The sequence below is a fragment of the Xiphophorus hellerii genome, chromosome 11 (assembly GCF_003331165.1).
Source record: "Xiphophorus hellerii strain 12219 chromosome 11, Xiphophorus_hellerii-4.1, whole genome shotgun sequence".
NCBI lineage: Eukaryota > Metazoa > Chordata > Actinopteri > Cyprinodontiformes > Poeciliidae > Xiphophorus > Xiphophorus hellerii.
Window position 1 is genome coordinate 13,174,958 of NC_045682.1, and position 14,704 is coordinate 13,189,661.

A 14,704-nucleotide genomic window follows, 5' to 3' on the forward strand; every position below is an offset into this window, starting at 1 on the left:
TGGGTAACTTATAGGTCAGTATTAAATGCCAAACACAAGTAGAAGATCTATGTATGCAAATACGCATTTCTGGTCAGGTACTGGAACTCCAATCAGCAAAAAGACGCCACAAAAAAACAAACTGTGCAAACAACATTTAAGATGGTGAGAGTGTAAAATATAGCATATCTCAGAGGATAACCTCTTAAAATGATCTCGCACAGGCTCTTGTAGATATTGTGTTGTTTAAGATCCATTCTTATGTCTTTAAGAGTATTTTCCACCGTAAAGCAGAATCACTGAGGCTCACAGAGACAAAACAAGAACTAATAATTAGCCACGACTGTCTGAGAGATTGGGCTCCACAGGAAATATATTACTTGTGACATGTTTAAATGCAGTTCTTTAGCCATTTTAACACTGATGTACTGGCATCACTGAGCGTTTTTATTGATTCAGGCAACTGTCAGGCCGCCACTTGGGAGATGAGCCTCTGCAGAACTGATGGTGGGCAGCGAGTCAGACATAAGAGGACACAATCTTCACTAAAACCATAATTTATTTACAGAAACACACTGAGATCACTTTCAAAATGAACAATGCAGTCCATTCAGTTTTGACGTGACCTACCTGTTTGGCAAATTGGTTATAAATCTAAAAAAAAAAAAAAAAAAAAAAGAACAGGTATTGCCTTTAAAATAGGATTAATCATGTTGCTGTTCAGATACCCATCAATGAAAGAAAAGACCACTCCTCCCATGTTGCTCATCTTGATTCAGGATTTTCTCTTTGTCATGGGTTTAATCGTGCTTGAAAGAGTCAGAACTGCTAAACAGTTAATGGTGTGTAATACATCATATGCAGCCTGATAATTAAGTCATCAGGCGTCCAGGTTTTTTTGTTTTTTGTTTTTGTCTCTATACACTAAACTACTGCAGCAAGGTCAAAAGTGATAATCAGCAAGCTGCCAAAAAAAAAGTCTGCAGCCTGTTTTTAAGAAGAAGTTCATAACTTGACATCGCCTGCCTGCTGATACATCAGTATAAGATTTGTGGCAGACTGTGACTGAACCGTTGGGATTTGTTTGCATCTCCAGTTCAGTCAAATAATTAGGAAATCCAAGCAGAAAAATCAAACAAACAAAAAAAAAACCTAATTGTGCAGGACACAAACTATGTACACATTTACATTATATACAAATTAAGCCAAAGAAAAAACCTTGAGGAGTCCAAGCAGAAGTTCTAGGTTGAAGAAAAGACACACGGACATTTCCCTCTGAGCGACGGAGATCCATCGAGTTTAGCCCGCTGAAGCAGAGCATGGGAAACGATCATTTCAGCCAATTGACTCTAAAGATCTGCGCATCATTGTGGAAGAAACATGCTGTATTAAATAAAGGCCTGCAATCAGCCATGCATGAAGCATGCTACTGTAACAGACTGCCTATAGAGGAACGGCACTGATGAAACCAAGCGGCCATATATAGGATACAGCGCTTACAGCAGTATGCACACCATCAAAAACAACACTGTGAGTCGCTTCGGAAAGTGCTTAAAACGCATGTTCTCAATAGGCTGAGATCATACAGTAAATTCTCACTAAATGATAACCCTGAATGAAAACACAGTGTTACAGTATCAGGGTACTAATATGAGAATTTAACATAAAATGATCAAAAACATCTATTTGATTTAACTGCTTGCCAAAATAAAAGTTATAGGTGGTACTTTTGGGGAGACAAATGCATCTAATCTGTAAGTGCAAGCTAATGTAGCCATTTTTCAGTCAACAGGTGGGGGCGCTAGACTCCAGCACTTTCCCTGGCATGTCATTTGAAAAGACTTGAAACCACAGAAGCAGTGGGATGGAGCATTTTGGCAGTTTTGTTACAGGTACTGGATGGTGAGAGGGTCCCTGAAGCGTTTTCTGTTCTGTCTTTGCAGATACTTTACACCAGGGGAATTTAGTTTACTTCTTTTAGATTATGTTAGATAATTTCAAAATGAAATGCCACATAAACAATCTACTCCACTTTGTGATTTGTACTGCAAAGACCGGAGTATTCCTCAACTACCCGGACTGAGCCAGGCGCTGATAAATAAATCCTAATGAAACTCATAGTAATAGGAGTTGATGTCTAATATATGTGTAGTTTTGACAATGAGGGCTTCTGAAGTGCAGTTGGGAGAACTGAGCTTTTGGGCTGCTGACAAAATCTGATCAATATCTTTATAACGCACAAAAGTAGGAATACGTACAGTAAAAGAAGCACAGCTACCAAACACATGGTACGCAGTGCTAGATATCTCTTATTTCTGGGTGGTTGTCTGACACCTTAGACCTGCTATGTGCATGAAAGACCTTGCTGTATTTTATGCATTTTTGGTTCAAAAACAACTGATGTGAAATCAATTGAAGATCCTTTTCTGCTTGCCTCCTTTTTGCACAGAGGAGTCTGGATTCTTCATTGAAGTGCTGTGATCTCACTACTAATGCAAAAAACGCATAATGTGAAAATCACTGGTTCCAGATGCGCTTCTGTTTCCTGGGTTTGCTGCTTCCCGTTACGCGCACGTCTTTGGCGTGGTAGAAACATGACTTTTCCCAGATCTCGAACATCAGCCCCTGATCCCGGCCTAGTTCGCCTTCTTCAGTCGATCCAGGAATTTTTGTCTTCTGTCTGGAGGGATCTCTTCCAGCCCGATACCATGATTGACACCGCTGTAAGAGGAAAAGCAGTTTTTATGCATCTGTGAGGAGAATACAGGACTAAACGGCATATTTAGTAGGAATACACAGCAGGAGTGAACATTTTTCAACTCTCCATTTAACACAGCTTGTTCTACACTGAACCAGTGAGGAAAACTAATTAAACTGATTCTATGATAGGATATATTTTGTGTGACAATCACATCAGTCACTTCACTTTATAATAATAACACTTATTATTATAATAAGGAATGAAAACCTACACTGGTGGTCAGAAGAGTTACAAATTAGGACTTATATTCTTCAAAAATAAAAGCCTCAATTACTTGTTTAGACTAAAGCAAAAGTAATTTCCACTAATGTATCACACTGTCTTTTCAAATTAACACTTAAAGAAACTACTCAAAATATAAGTCTAAGTATTATTAAAAACTATATTCTAGTAAAGTAGGTTCAACATTACTAGAGAAAATAAACCCCTTCTGAAAAAGGGTTTATGTTGTTTGTTCACAATACAACTCACAGATACTTTACAAAACATAAAAGTATTAATGAAACAAACCATTAAAGGTAACAACTGTAAGGCTGTTTATATTTGTTTTAAAATTCCTTTTAGTCACATTAACAAAATTATTTTTCTTATCAGTCTGATATCTATTAATAATCAATCTTAAGGGTAAAACACATTGGTCAGCAACTCATTTTATTACGTATTAGACACAAAGGATTCCAAATATATTTATTTTAAGATTTAAAATTTAACACTTGAGTTGAAATTAAATGATTATACTAATTAGGGATCAATTGAAGCAACAAAACATAAAACAAACAAACTACTACCAGGAAGACTTCTGAAAGAAACTCAGCATAAATAGTTGGAGTTTCATTAGCTGCTGAAAGACATGATTTTATGACAAATTATGTCAGTTTATGTCTCTGAAATTGAAACAGAAGTATTTCTGTGCATAATTTAAACTTCTAAATACCTAACTTTAAAAGAAAAAAAATGGATGGAAAGGATGAATGACATCGCCAAGACGGATTTCATGTCTCTGTTGCAGGTGTGCGAAGGCAAAATAAAATTAGTGGAAAACCATTAAGCAACTGAGTCTAAAAACAAAGTGATCAGATTGTATTTGATTCCAGTTGAGCTTTTTTCTTGGTTCTGGTGCATGACAGACTTATTTCCTAATCAGAAGGTTTTCCTTCATGATGACAATTTATTGAGTTCTAAACTAGCAGGATAAGGTAGTCGATTTAAAAAAAATTATTTGAAATGTGTTCACAAGTATGAAAGTAAACGTGGTTTGTTCAGAAACTCCCAGATTTACAATTAACGTTTCTGTCACTTAAGTCAATTATGCAAATAAATATGGTTAGCCTTTCAAAATATATCTAGTATATTCACTTTAATATATATTTACAGAATACATTTTTGCATATTGAGGTTGGACCTAAATCAGACATGAAAAGAAAAAAACTATTTTGTAGTAGTAGGAGAAGTAAAAGCAGTATTTCTCACTGATCTATTTCTAAACATTTACAATGCAAATAAAACTATCCTGCACATTGGCACAGGGAGCTAAAACTACAGGATTTCAGTTAAAACTGTTATCCTAACATTCAGATGTGTTCAACTGATGCATTTGTAACTCATTTGAAACTCAATTGAAATTATCTTAAGCGCTCGCAGATCCTAGAAGGGGCCATTAGCAGCCACAAAATCTTCTATACCTCTGGAAGGAAGAGTTCACCGAGACAAATAACGTTTAGGTATTTTGGGGGAGCAAACAAAAGGTTTTCTTACTCTTTGGTCTCGATGGGAACTGGCAGAGGCTTGTTAAAACCTTCCTTCCCCACCAGCCAGTAGGTGGTCTCAATACCTTTTCCCTAAAATCAGATCACAGTTTGCGTTAACTTCTAAAGGACTTACAGTTTTTCTCACATTATTAAAAAGTCAGTCTTTCAGTGTACATACCTTTAACTCTGTCAGACCTCTGACCTGAATCTTGTATCCCATATTCAAGCTGTTCAGGAGATCAACTGTTGTTTGGTTCACATGGATTCTGTAAGCTATGCATGTGCAGAAGAAACATCATTTCAGAGTAGGGAAATTGCTTTATGACATATCCACATAGAAACTCTTTGTGTTGGGATAATCTATCTTTATAGATGCTACTCAAATTGTAAGTACATTGGGACACAGTTGGGAAGCCGAAGCTGATGACAGTGATATGAGGTTAGATTGGTTGTTTGTTTGTTTTTCCTCCACTTGGTGGCAGTAGATCATTACTGGGCAGTTTCTGACTACACATCTGTTCATCCCTGAATATCCACCATATGGTTTAAATTAGCAAACAAAAGCATCTGGTTAAATTCCAAAAAAGTTACATCTCATAAACTGTAGCTTGTAGGGAAAGTCTTAAAAATTTTCATGTATTAAAAGGCCACAAGAACTTTCACAGTAAATCCTCAGCTTTATGCCTAAATTTGAATGTACACGGAGTTTGATTAATATAAATGTGGTAATTATTGGCATTTATCCCAAAACTTCAACATGCCCTTTAATTCTGTTGATAGTGTTAAAGGATTAGCAGGTACCGCTCACTTAAAGCCCTGTTTAACCTCAGGCAACGTGTACTCGGACTGCCATACACCTGTCCTCCAGCCCAGGACGCTCATAAATTTTTTTTGTAGAAAATTAATGCAGCCATCTAAAGATACTTACGCAAACTGGTGGACTCCATTCGAGATGTGGTGTTGACCGTGTCTCCGAACAGACAGTACCGAGGCATCGTCAGGCCGACCACTCCTGCTACGACTGGACCTGTGATTGTCGTATGTAGAATAACACATATACGTAACTATAGATGTTTATAAACATGCATTTTCATAAATGCAGATGGCGTTCTAACCTAACCGGGAGAGAACAGAAATGCATTGGGCCATGTCAGACGTCCAGCGTGTGCGGTGTCTTAATAGGATGACAGCACTCTAAGTGGATAGTGTTTCACCGTTCCAGGAACACGTTTCAGACGAGGATAAAAGAGGTAAAAATATCTCCTTGACTTAGCAGCTTGGGGACTCAGATTCCTCTTTAACTCTTATTCACTCTGAAGTGGAGTTTAGGTTGATTTTATCCAATATTGCACAGTACCGCTTTTTTGAATCCGTGGGATTTCTGAATGACTTTCCAAAGCTTTGGTTCAGTTCTTAGTGGTCCTTGAAAAAGATCATTACGCTTTGGCTCAATGATACTGAGATCATTTACTTTTATTTAAAGTTTTCTCTGAATGACCTGCCTTTTTGTTGTGTTTTATTTTTTTACTTCTGAAACATGTTTTGGATTAGTTTCTTCATTTATTCCCCTATAGTTTCTAAAGCTTCCTGGTGTTACAAAATCTGAAGTAAAGCTAAACTGTGATAGGATGATCCTTTTCTTATAAAATTGTATTGTTTTGCTTTTGTAAGTTTTTGTAGATGCAATAAAAGAAGGGAAATATTTGCTAAGTGGAGACACAAAGAAGAGGTATGTCTTTAAGTTAAGGCTATTTTTATTCTCAGACGATGCATCAATCTGAGAAATTAATCTATATAAATATGTGCAGCAGCCAAGCATGTTAGATAATTGAAAAAGAGCTTTGGAAAACTCTGATCCATTGTTTGTATATGCTGCAAACCATGAAGTCATGAGAGCTCGCTGAACACAAAATGCAATCATTTGTTTTAAGGAATTGTCCAGATGCTATTTCAAGGTGTGCAGTTGTAATGTTGGGACTTTATTACTGAACAGAAAGTAGTAACTTGATGCTCACCGGAGTGCAGGCCAACACGGAGCCGGAGTTTCAGGTCAGGCATGTGTCTAGCCTTGAAGCTCCCAATCAGGCTCAAAATATGAAGGGACATGTTGGCCATCTCTGCTGCATGACGATTGCCATTCCTGGTGGGAACTCCAGAGGCCACCATGTACGCATCTCCAATGGTTTCCACCTGAGCACCACAAAAATGAAGAAGTGAACAAACACAAGAGCGGGATTTTTGTCTCAACCTTCATTTAAAGACAATTAGAAAACTAACAAGTGAAGATAATGTCAACTCAATACCAATAGGTGTCAAATAAGGAACATCTGTCTTGAAATAATAAATATAAATATATCTGATTAAAGAGCTAATTCATGTTCAGCTTTATTCAAGTCCCAAGGGGCAATTATTAAAAAAGTAAGAAAGACATTAAAACTCAGGAGTTTTAAAAATGAGGGGCAATACAGTGTGCCAAAACAACATCAAATATCAGTCCATACAAGATATGGAGAGTACAAACAGTGCATTGTATCATCATCCAACAATTTCTACTAACATCAGTAACACACGTGAAAAAAAATAGAAATCAGCTAATCAACCCAACAGTCAGATGCTACTCCTCCTGCCTTGTCCTGCATTCAAAAGAAAAATCACTAATGTGTTATGAAGTATTTTATTCCTTTAAAGGCAATATTAATGGCAGTAACTCCATATCTGCTGCTGGGTACTGGCCACATTTAAATGAAAAATACAAACAGGAACTGTGTAATCAATTTCAAAATGACAAAGCCTATTTTTAATTTCTTATTTTAGGTCAAACAAGATGAGTTTCCTTTCCTTACTACAGAGAACATCTATATTCTTAGGTTTTACACAATGTAATGGTATTATAGAAGGTTTTCAACTCTTTGTATCATTAAACACTGCATGGGTTGGTTGAAATAATATTCAGACATTAAATTAAAAAAATGAAATAATGGCCACCACCACATTTTATTATTCCTCTTTCCAGAAGTATATCAGTTTTTAACAATTTTTTTTTAAAGTATAATTTCATGGTCGTGTTTAAGGAGCCTCAGATCAATGTTTGAGAGATTTACAGAGGGACGCCATTTGTCTGATTGAGGTGATGTAGGTCAAAAGCAAAAAAGTTATGATCCACTCATATATAACACTGTATAATAATTAAACAGATAATATAAAGAACAAAATCCATTTCAGATATAAGGGTTATCATTTGATTCCATGCGTCACACAATGTAAAATAGTTGTTTGTTACCTTCAAAAACATTTTTAAAAAGTAGCAATATTTGAGTTTCCTCTGACATGCAAACAATACTACTCAAAAAAAAATGCTAAATTGAGAATAAAGTCTTACTAAACGCTGCAAACAGCCCATAAATGCTGACCTTGTAGACGTCGTGCAGTGGGATGATGGCGTCAAAAAGCGTGTAGAGGTCGTTGAGCAGGTCGACCACCTCGATGGGCTCACTGAGCGCGGAGATGGTTGTAAAACCCACGATGTCACTGAAGTACAGCGTGACTACACTGAAATGTTCCGGCTCCACGGGCTTGCCGAGCTTCAGCGCCTGGGCCACAGTCCTGGAAGACGGACAGGAAGGCTGAAAGGCGAGCTTGTAGCGCCGACACACCGCTCGGGTCTCTTAACAACTATTGCAGTTGTGTTTTCAAAACTTCAACAAAATGTGACTAATTAGCTTCATCATTCTTCAATGGCCACTAAATGTAACTATACTACAATCTAATCAGACTTCATTGAACACATTGATGATGTTTCTTCACTCTAAAGAGTGAGTTTATTCGCATTAAGATAATATTAGCATTTTAGCTTCTAAGTAGTTAGCTAGCTAGTGCTAGCCATTTTCAACATTTACACTTTGACCAAAATATTTGTCATAAATTCAACTAGCAGACAAGCTATGAATCTATATTTATTTGTGTTTATTATCTTTGTCATTTTGTAGCAGTTTTAATTGAAAAGTTATTTCAATTTTTGAGCCTATTTATTTTGGTTTCCAAATTCAGATCTTTGTCGAGTCTTTTCATACATGACGAGGCTGTCATCTTTACATTGCTTCATTCCAATTAAAATAAAAATAAAATGAATTAATTTTGACCCAATTTTTTATTATTACTATTTAGCCTTTATTTTACTAGGACAAAAAACCCCATTGAGATTAAAAATCTTTTTTTTCAAGGAAGTCCTAGCCAAGAGATAGCAACAAATACAACACAGAAAAATACACAGTTAAAAGTCAATGTCAAGCTATAAAAAACAGGCTCATAGAATCGGCCTCAATAATTTTTTGTTTAAATTTAAAAGCATAAAACAAAATGGGTTCAGTTGATCTAAAAGTTCCTTATAACAAGTTCCTTGAAGAGGGAGCAGAGTGAACAAAATATAACAAAATATTAGTTATTTAGTAATCCGGGTTATGGATTTTTCTAATCCTACATTTTAGTTGGCTTTTATGTTTAGAAAGTAGTTACTTTTACAGAGTCAAACCCATAACCTAACCCTGTTAATTTGAGTCAAATGAATTAACACAACCCTGTCAGCAAAATAATTCACATTTTTGGAGCATAATCACTTAACACCGATGTGGACTGGTATATATATATATATATATAATTTTATTTTACGATTCTATATTATCCGAATAGAAATTATGTTCAATGACATGAAACACAAATGGATCTTCTGTTGCTTCAGGACAAAGAGAGCCTTGTCTGTTAGGAAGTTTGTGCATTTTTGCACACAAAAACAAACTTAAGGTGGGCACAATGAAAAAAAACTGCATTGCCATCAGTCACTTTAATGATGCAGCATTTGACTTTCTATCACTATGACTAAGCAGCATCACTTAATTTTTATCACTTGGTAGTGAAAATGTTCCTCCTTTGCATCTGTTTTAATCTGTAGCTCGTTGTCAACTGAAGTTTTGAGTATAGCATCATGTCTTTGTAATGTTTTCACATAATGAATACTTACTTGGGCAACATCTGAGCCACCAGTTGATCTGTTTTCTGTCTCTCCAGCTCGAGCTCCTCCGTCCTCTCTCTGATGAGATCCTCCAAGTTAGAGGAGTATTGCTCCAACATCCGCAACATAGAGTCTATAATATTAGTCTTCTTTCCTTTGTGCTTGAACTGTCATGAGAAGGTTGGTTCCCAGTAAGTTTCAGTTCATTATAGAATCCCAAATTAACGTATTTTCAGATTTTTACCTGCTTGAAGATATCCTCAAAGGTTGGTCTCTTATCCGGATCTTCACTCCAGGCTTGTTTCATTAACTGAATTACTTCTACAGGGGCCTCCTCCACTGATATAATGGGGCGACACAGAGGTGGAGGGTCTTTAACCTTGTTGATAATCTCTGTCAACACAAAAAAACGAACAAAATATTAGACACACACAACACAGAAGAAATGAAAGGGAACAGTTTAGTTTAAGAGTCCTTGTCTCGTACGAGGAGGATTTTTAGAAAGACCTTAGATATATAAAATTACTTAAAATCTACCACCATCTTGCCTGACGTTACTCACCCTTGGGAGGCATATCCAGCATGCAGAAAGGCGAAGAGCGAGAGACAATCTCCTGCACAATGATGGAGAAACTGTAAACGTCACCAAAGAAAGTTCCTTTCCTCCTTAGACTTGGGTCTCGCAGCAGCTCCGGAGCCGACCAGAGCAAGTCTTTTTATTGGACAAAAATGCACAACCATAGATAAGCAAATTGTCATGCATAAGTAAATAAAGAAACTTTTTTATTCCAAACTTGTAAGTGTTCTCACCCTCAGGCTTTTCATCATCAGTGTCTATGCTTTGTGCAATCAATATTTCATTAAACCCATAATCTGTCACCTTCAGCACAAACCGCCCATCCACCACACAGTTACGGGATTTGAGCCGCCCATGGATGATGCTGCGGTGATGCAGGTACTTCATTCCCTGATGATAATAAAAAAAAATAAAAATATATGTAATGAGACAACCTGGTCATGTGTAAAATAAAACAGAGAGAACTCTTTCTTACCCTGATCAGATCCATTAACAAGGAAGACTTGAACATCCAATCAAGACGCACTTCTTCGTTGCCCAGCAAATCCTCCAGACTTCCCCTGCTGCAGTGCTCAGTAACAATGCCAAAGATCCCCGAGTCAAAGAACAGTCCCAGGAAAAGATTTAGGTTCTCGTGCCTCATCTCCCTTAGCTGAAAGGGGGGGAAAAAGCAACACTTTTTCAATGTTTTACAAAACCACTGTGCTCTGCTCTTTTGTGACCAAAAAGTATTTAGTATTGTTGTTAAATTATTTGGTTTATCAAAGATGGAGATTCCACATCAATGAACACAAAGATTCCCAAGTTCAGTCATTTTGAAATGCGAATACAAATACAACTTTTTCAGTTTGCCAAATTTTTTATATATATAAAGAAATCAACTATCATGGCATCTTCCATCTTAAGATGCAATTTAACCTTGCATATCATCATTACTCTAAAATCTAAACATCCAGGTTACAAAAGGGGAAAAAAACAACAGAAAAGTTGCCATAATTTGGGAGTTCATGTGAAAAAGTAAAAGATTTCTCATTTAAAAGGGTTGACAAACTGTTAATTTTTTAAACTTCTGATTTGTATCTCATTAAATCTTTCTCACACAAACATCCTCAAGGCCAACGCGTCTACCTGGCAAAAACAGAAAACTTTCTTCTTCTGCCAGAGGCTGAAAGAACAAGAACAAAGTTCTTTCTGGCCAGGACATTTTCTTGGACACCTTGGAAGCCCTCACATATCTCTCCTACTGAAGCACACCACCTTCATATTTCTCTGACACCACATTATATAAAAAGGTTCTGCCCAGAATGTGTCAAGACCAAACTTCAAGAGCTCACTTACTTTCACAAAGACTACCTCTGTGCTGCCATTCACACTAGAAACTGTTCCTGTGGGACTTTTCTTCAACCAAACCCAGTCACCCTGTAAGATAAAATAAGCATCATTTTGAATGTCAGAGGCTCCAGACAGAACTAAAAGTGGGAAACATATCCATTACATCTGGCGTGGTGTGATTTTCTTACCTCAAACACAGCAACGTTTGAACTGTCCGGAGTGGAGGCTAGGTAGCTACGGCCAGACACAGAGTGGTGAGGTGTCTTCATGTCGCCTTGGCTTTTCATGATACTTTCATCATTTAGCTTCTGCTCACACAGAGGAAAAAAAGGTAATGCCAGAGCAAATCATTTGGAAATGCAAAGAGGTGTCAGTTTTGATTCAGTGAGACTGACCCGTTTGCTGACTTGAGTATTGATAAAAACCAGATCATCAAGAGTCAGGATCACCTTCGATGAGCCACCGTTTCCATTACTCCCAAAGCTGAACCCAACTTTGCCTTGTTTCCTGTGCACAAAAACATCATGTATAATTAAGAAAGCACAAATACTGAGCAAGCTGAAATGTAATTTTCCTACTCTGTTATACCTACTTCAAGTAAAGAAAGATGTTTACTACACCTCCCACCAAAGAAATGAATAACAGGAATAGAAAAAAGAATGTGATTATATCCATCCCTTTGGAAAGAAAAAAAAAGGAACAAACGTTTGTGTAAATTACCACATTTATTACATCAGTGTATGGATGCTAGTCTGCTAACACACTGACCTCCAGTGCAAGCAAAGTACGGGCTAAACCAGCAACTTGAATCTGTGTAGGGAGTGCTGCCTGCAAAGTGAACTGAGCGACCAAGATATTGCAAGCCTCCTGTCTTGCCGTCTGTGTGACTACCATGAAGAAAATGTGTGGAGTAGAGCGAGGTGCCCATGCCGCTGTAGTCCAGCACTACATAGCCAGCCTGCATCCCTTCACCGTTTCTTCCTGCCTGCAGCTGCTGATTGAATCCTTCAAATTCAAAGCCTCCCTCACTCTCTCCCAGGACAGCACCTGATACCCAACGGTCTCCACTTGTGCGGGCTTGTTCAGCAGCCATAGCAATATAGTACATCATGTTGTAAATGGTGCCAAAGAATGGAGAAACCTAACAAAGGGCAGTCAGACAACACATTTTAGGAAGAATGCTTTGTTAACTTTGGTGTCTTGCTTTCAATAATTAGATTCCTCAACAAGTCTTACCTGTTCTGGTGGAGTACTGCTGCGGATTTCATAGGTGTTTTGAGCCTCTCTGAAGGCCTCATAGAAATCGCGTTCCCCAGACTCCATGGTGATGGTGAGAACTCCATCATAGGCTTTTCGGAGCTTGGTATCATTTCCTAGCATGTAGTAGTTTGCGTCTTTGTATGGTAGGGAATACAGAAGCGTGTCATAGGTAATAAAAACATAGCCACGGTCTATCATACGCATAGCTAAGGCTGTTGTCAGGAGTTGGTACTGGGCTTGGCCACCAATCAGGACAGAGGGCATGCACATGATGATTACTGCAAAAAGATTAACAAAACAAGTTTGCACAGTTTGCATGGGCTTAAGTTCTTGACTTCTGAGTAAAGTGCATCTTACCTCTAACTCGATCTGCTTCCCTCACTCTTGTCAGAGCTCTCCGAGGCCCATCCTTATCACTCTCCATTGTGATTACAGGGTTGACAGGTAGGCCAAGATCCCTGAGTGAAGTGGCTAACTCCTGTCCTGTGGCTTCCCAAATATCAGTTTCTTCTGAGATGATGGCCACATGAGCCCATCGAAAATACCTTAACACAGTAAAAATTACATGGGCAGACAATGGCAGTGGTCTTAGGAAGGTAGGGTACATGTCTCTTGTCTTCATGTTGGGTTTGAGACAACCCCAAGACAGAATCCCAACATCCCACTCTTTTGCATACAAAGCAGCAGAGGAGCAGTAGCCTGGGTTAGCAGGACCCAAGAAAGCAGCACCGTAACCTTCTAGATCAGCAAAGCGAACAAGGGCACGAGTTGACTTGCAGTCCTCATTAATCAATGTGTAGTCATACCAGTAGCCTTTGTTAAGGTAGGGGTTCTTGTTTATACGGCTGGTGGCAAGGCGGGCTGCCAAGTCAGGGAGAGCCTTAGAGTATAAGATGTCACATGTCCAAGGTCCAACCAGGGCCACCTTGAAAGTGGTTGCCCACGCTTGACAAGGAAGTAATGAGATCATGAGTAATAGGAGATAAAACCAGTTCCCCCTTGATCTTCTGGTTTGCTGCACTGGGGATGATGGCAACTGTGGTGTTGATGACAAGGATTTTGATGACAGTGATAATGGTGCTGATGATAGCTGAGTCTTTCTACAGCCAGCAAAACTATTTGTAGTCACCGTCCATATATGCCTCTTTCTTATCACTTTAACTGAGTGGTGCCTCCATCGTGGGTGGTAGGCTAGGTTGTGCAGACATTGAGGGTCTCTCTGATTTGTCATTTTCACATCCAGCTTCAATGATGCCTCAGACACAGAAGGTGAACTGAGAGTTTACAATGGTGGGTGAGATTTTCTTTGGTTCTGGGATTACTTCCCTTGGCACTCTGCAGGCCTCTAGTCCAAAGGTGGAAGACTCCAAGACATCACTGCCTCCAGGAGACAAGAACGAAAATATATTAGAAGGAGACATAAGACACAATATTTCATAATTCTGTTGAAACTGAATATTTGTTCTGATTTAATCTTTATCAATCAGAGATGAGCCTTGAAAATCCATTGACACAATGTCATTATGAATCCTATCAGCATCGATATGGCCTCACCGCTGAGGACGCGCTGCCCGTGCTGTCCCTTGGAGAATTACTAGCATGTGTGTAAGAAGCTCATTAGCTTTGCCAGAGCTAATTCCAGGTAACCATCAGCTAAATCTGGATACTGTTCCTTCTTTTTGCTATGCTAACTCCTTTGCCTGTGATTTGGTCTTTTCAAGGTTTTTGCGCCATCTTCAAGTCTAATCCAGTCATACATGTGGTACTTCTATGTAATCTGGTATAAATTAAGGTTTCCTTTTCTGAAAATAGTGTGATGAAATTTGTACTGGACTAAAACTATATTAAATGAAATCCCTTTTTAACTTTATAGCTAAACAGAAATTGCTGAGTCATACCAGTCTCCTGAACCATGTCTGTTGCTTATATATTGTGTAATTTACATCTACAAACTCAGAATTTAAAACATTTTCACCAAAATATGTAATTCATAAAGAAGTTTTTTAAGTTATTTATACTGACATTGACTTTATAGTTACCCA

At 38.0% G+C, this 14,704-nt stretch overlaps 1 protein-coding gene across 1 annotated transcript; it reads right to left on the minus strand.

Moving 5' to 3' along the window:
* Positions 1-537: 537 nt before the first annotated feature.
* gucy2d (guanylate cyclase 2D, retinal) lies at positions 538-14,027 on the minus strand. The gene is made up of 18 exons (XM_032575735.1): positions 13,020-14,027; positions 12,639-12,940; positions 12,171-12,543; positions 11,995-12,079; positions 11,798-11,909; positions 11,591-11,710; positions 11,409-11,489; positions 10,546-10,722; positions 10,304-10,460; positions 10,056-10,205; positions 9,738-9,886; positions 9,503-9,660; positions 7,899-8,091; positions 6,504-6,678; positions 5,417-5,515; positions 4,667-4,761; positions 4,496-4,578; positions 538-2,700 (listed from the first exon to the last, which is right to left on the minus strand). Exons 1-18 carry the CDS (start codon positions 13,891-13,893, stop codon positions 2,616-2,618), a joined length of 3,468 nt encoding a protein of 1,155 aa, XP_032431626.1. The 5' UTR covers positions 13,894-14,027; the 3' UTR covers positions 538-2,615.
* Positions 14,028-14,704: the final 677 nt, after the last annotated feature.

Coding starts and splice junctions, on each gene's coding strand:
- gucy2d (XM_032575735.1), bottom strand. CDS start 13,893: ATGACAAATCAGAGAGACCCTCAATGTCTGCACAACCTAGCCTACCAC. Junction 11,711..11,797: donor ATACTCAAGTCAGCAAACGG/GTCAGTCTCACT, acceptor CTGTGTGAGCAG/AAGCTAAATGATGAAAGTAT. Junction 9,887..10,055: donor GCTGGATATGCCTCCCAAGG/GTGAGTAACGTC, acceptor TTGTGTTGACAG/AGATTATCAACAAGGTTAAA.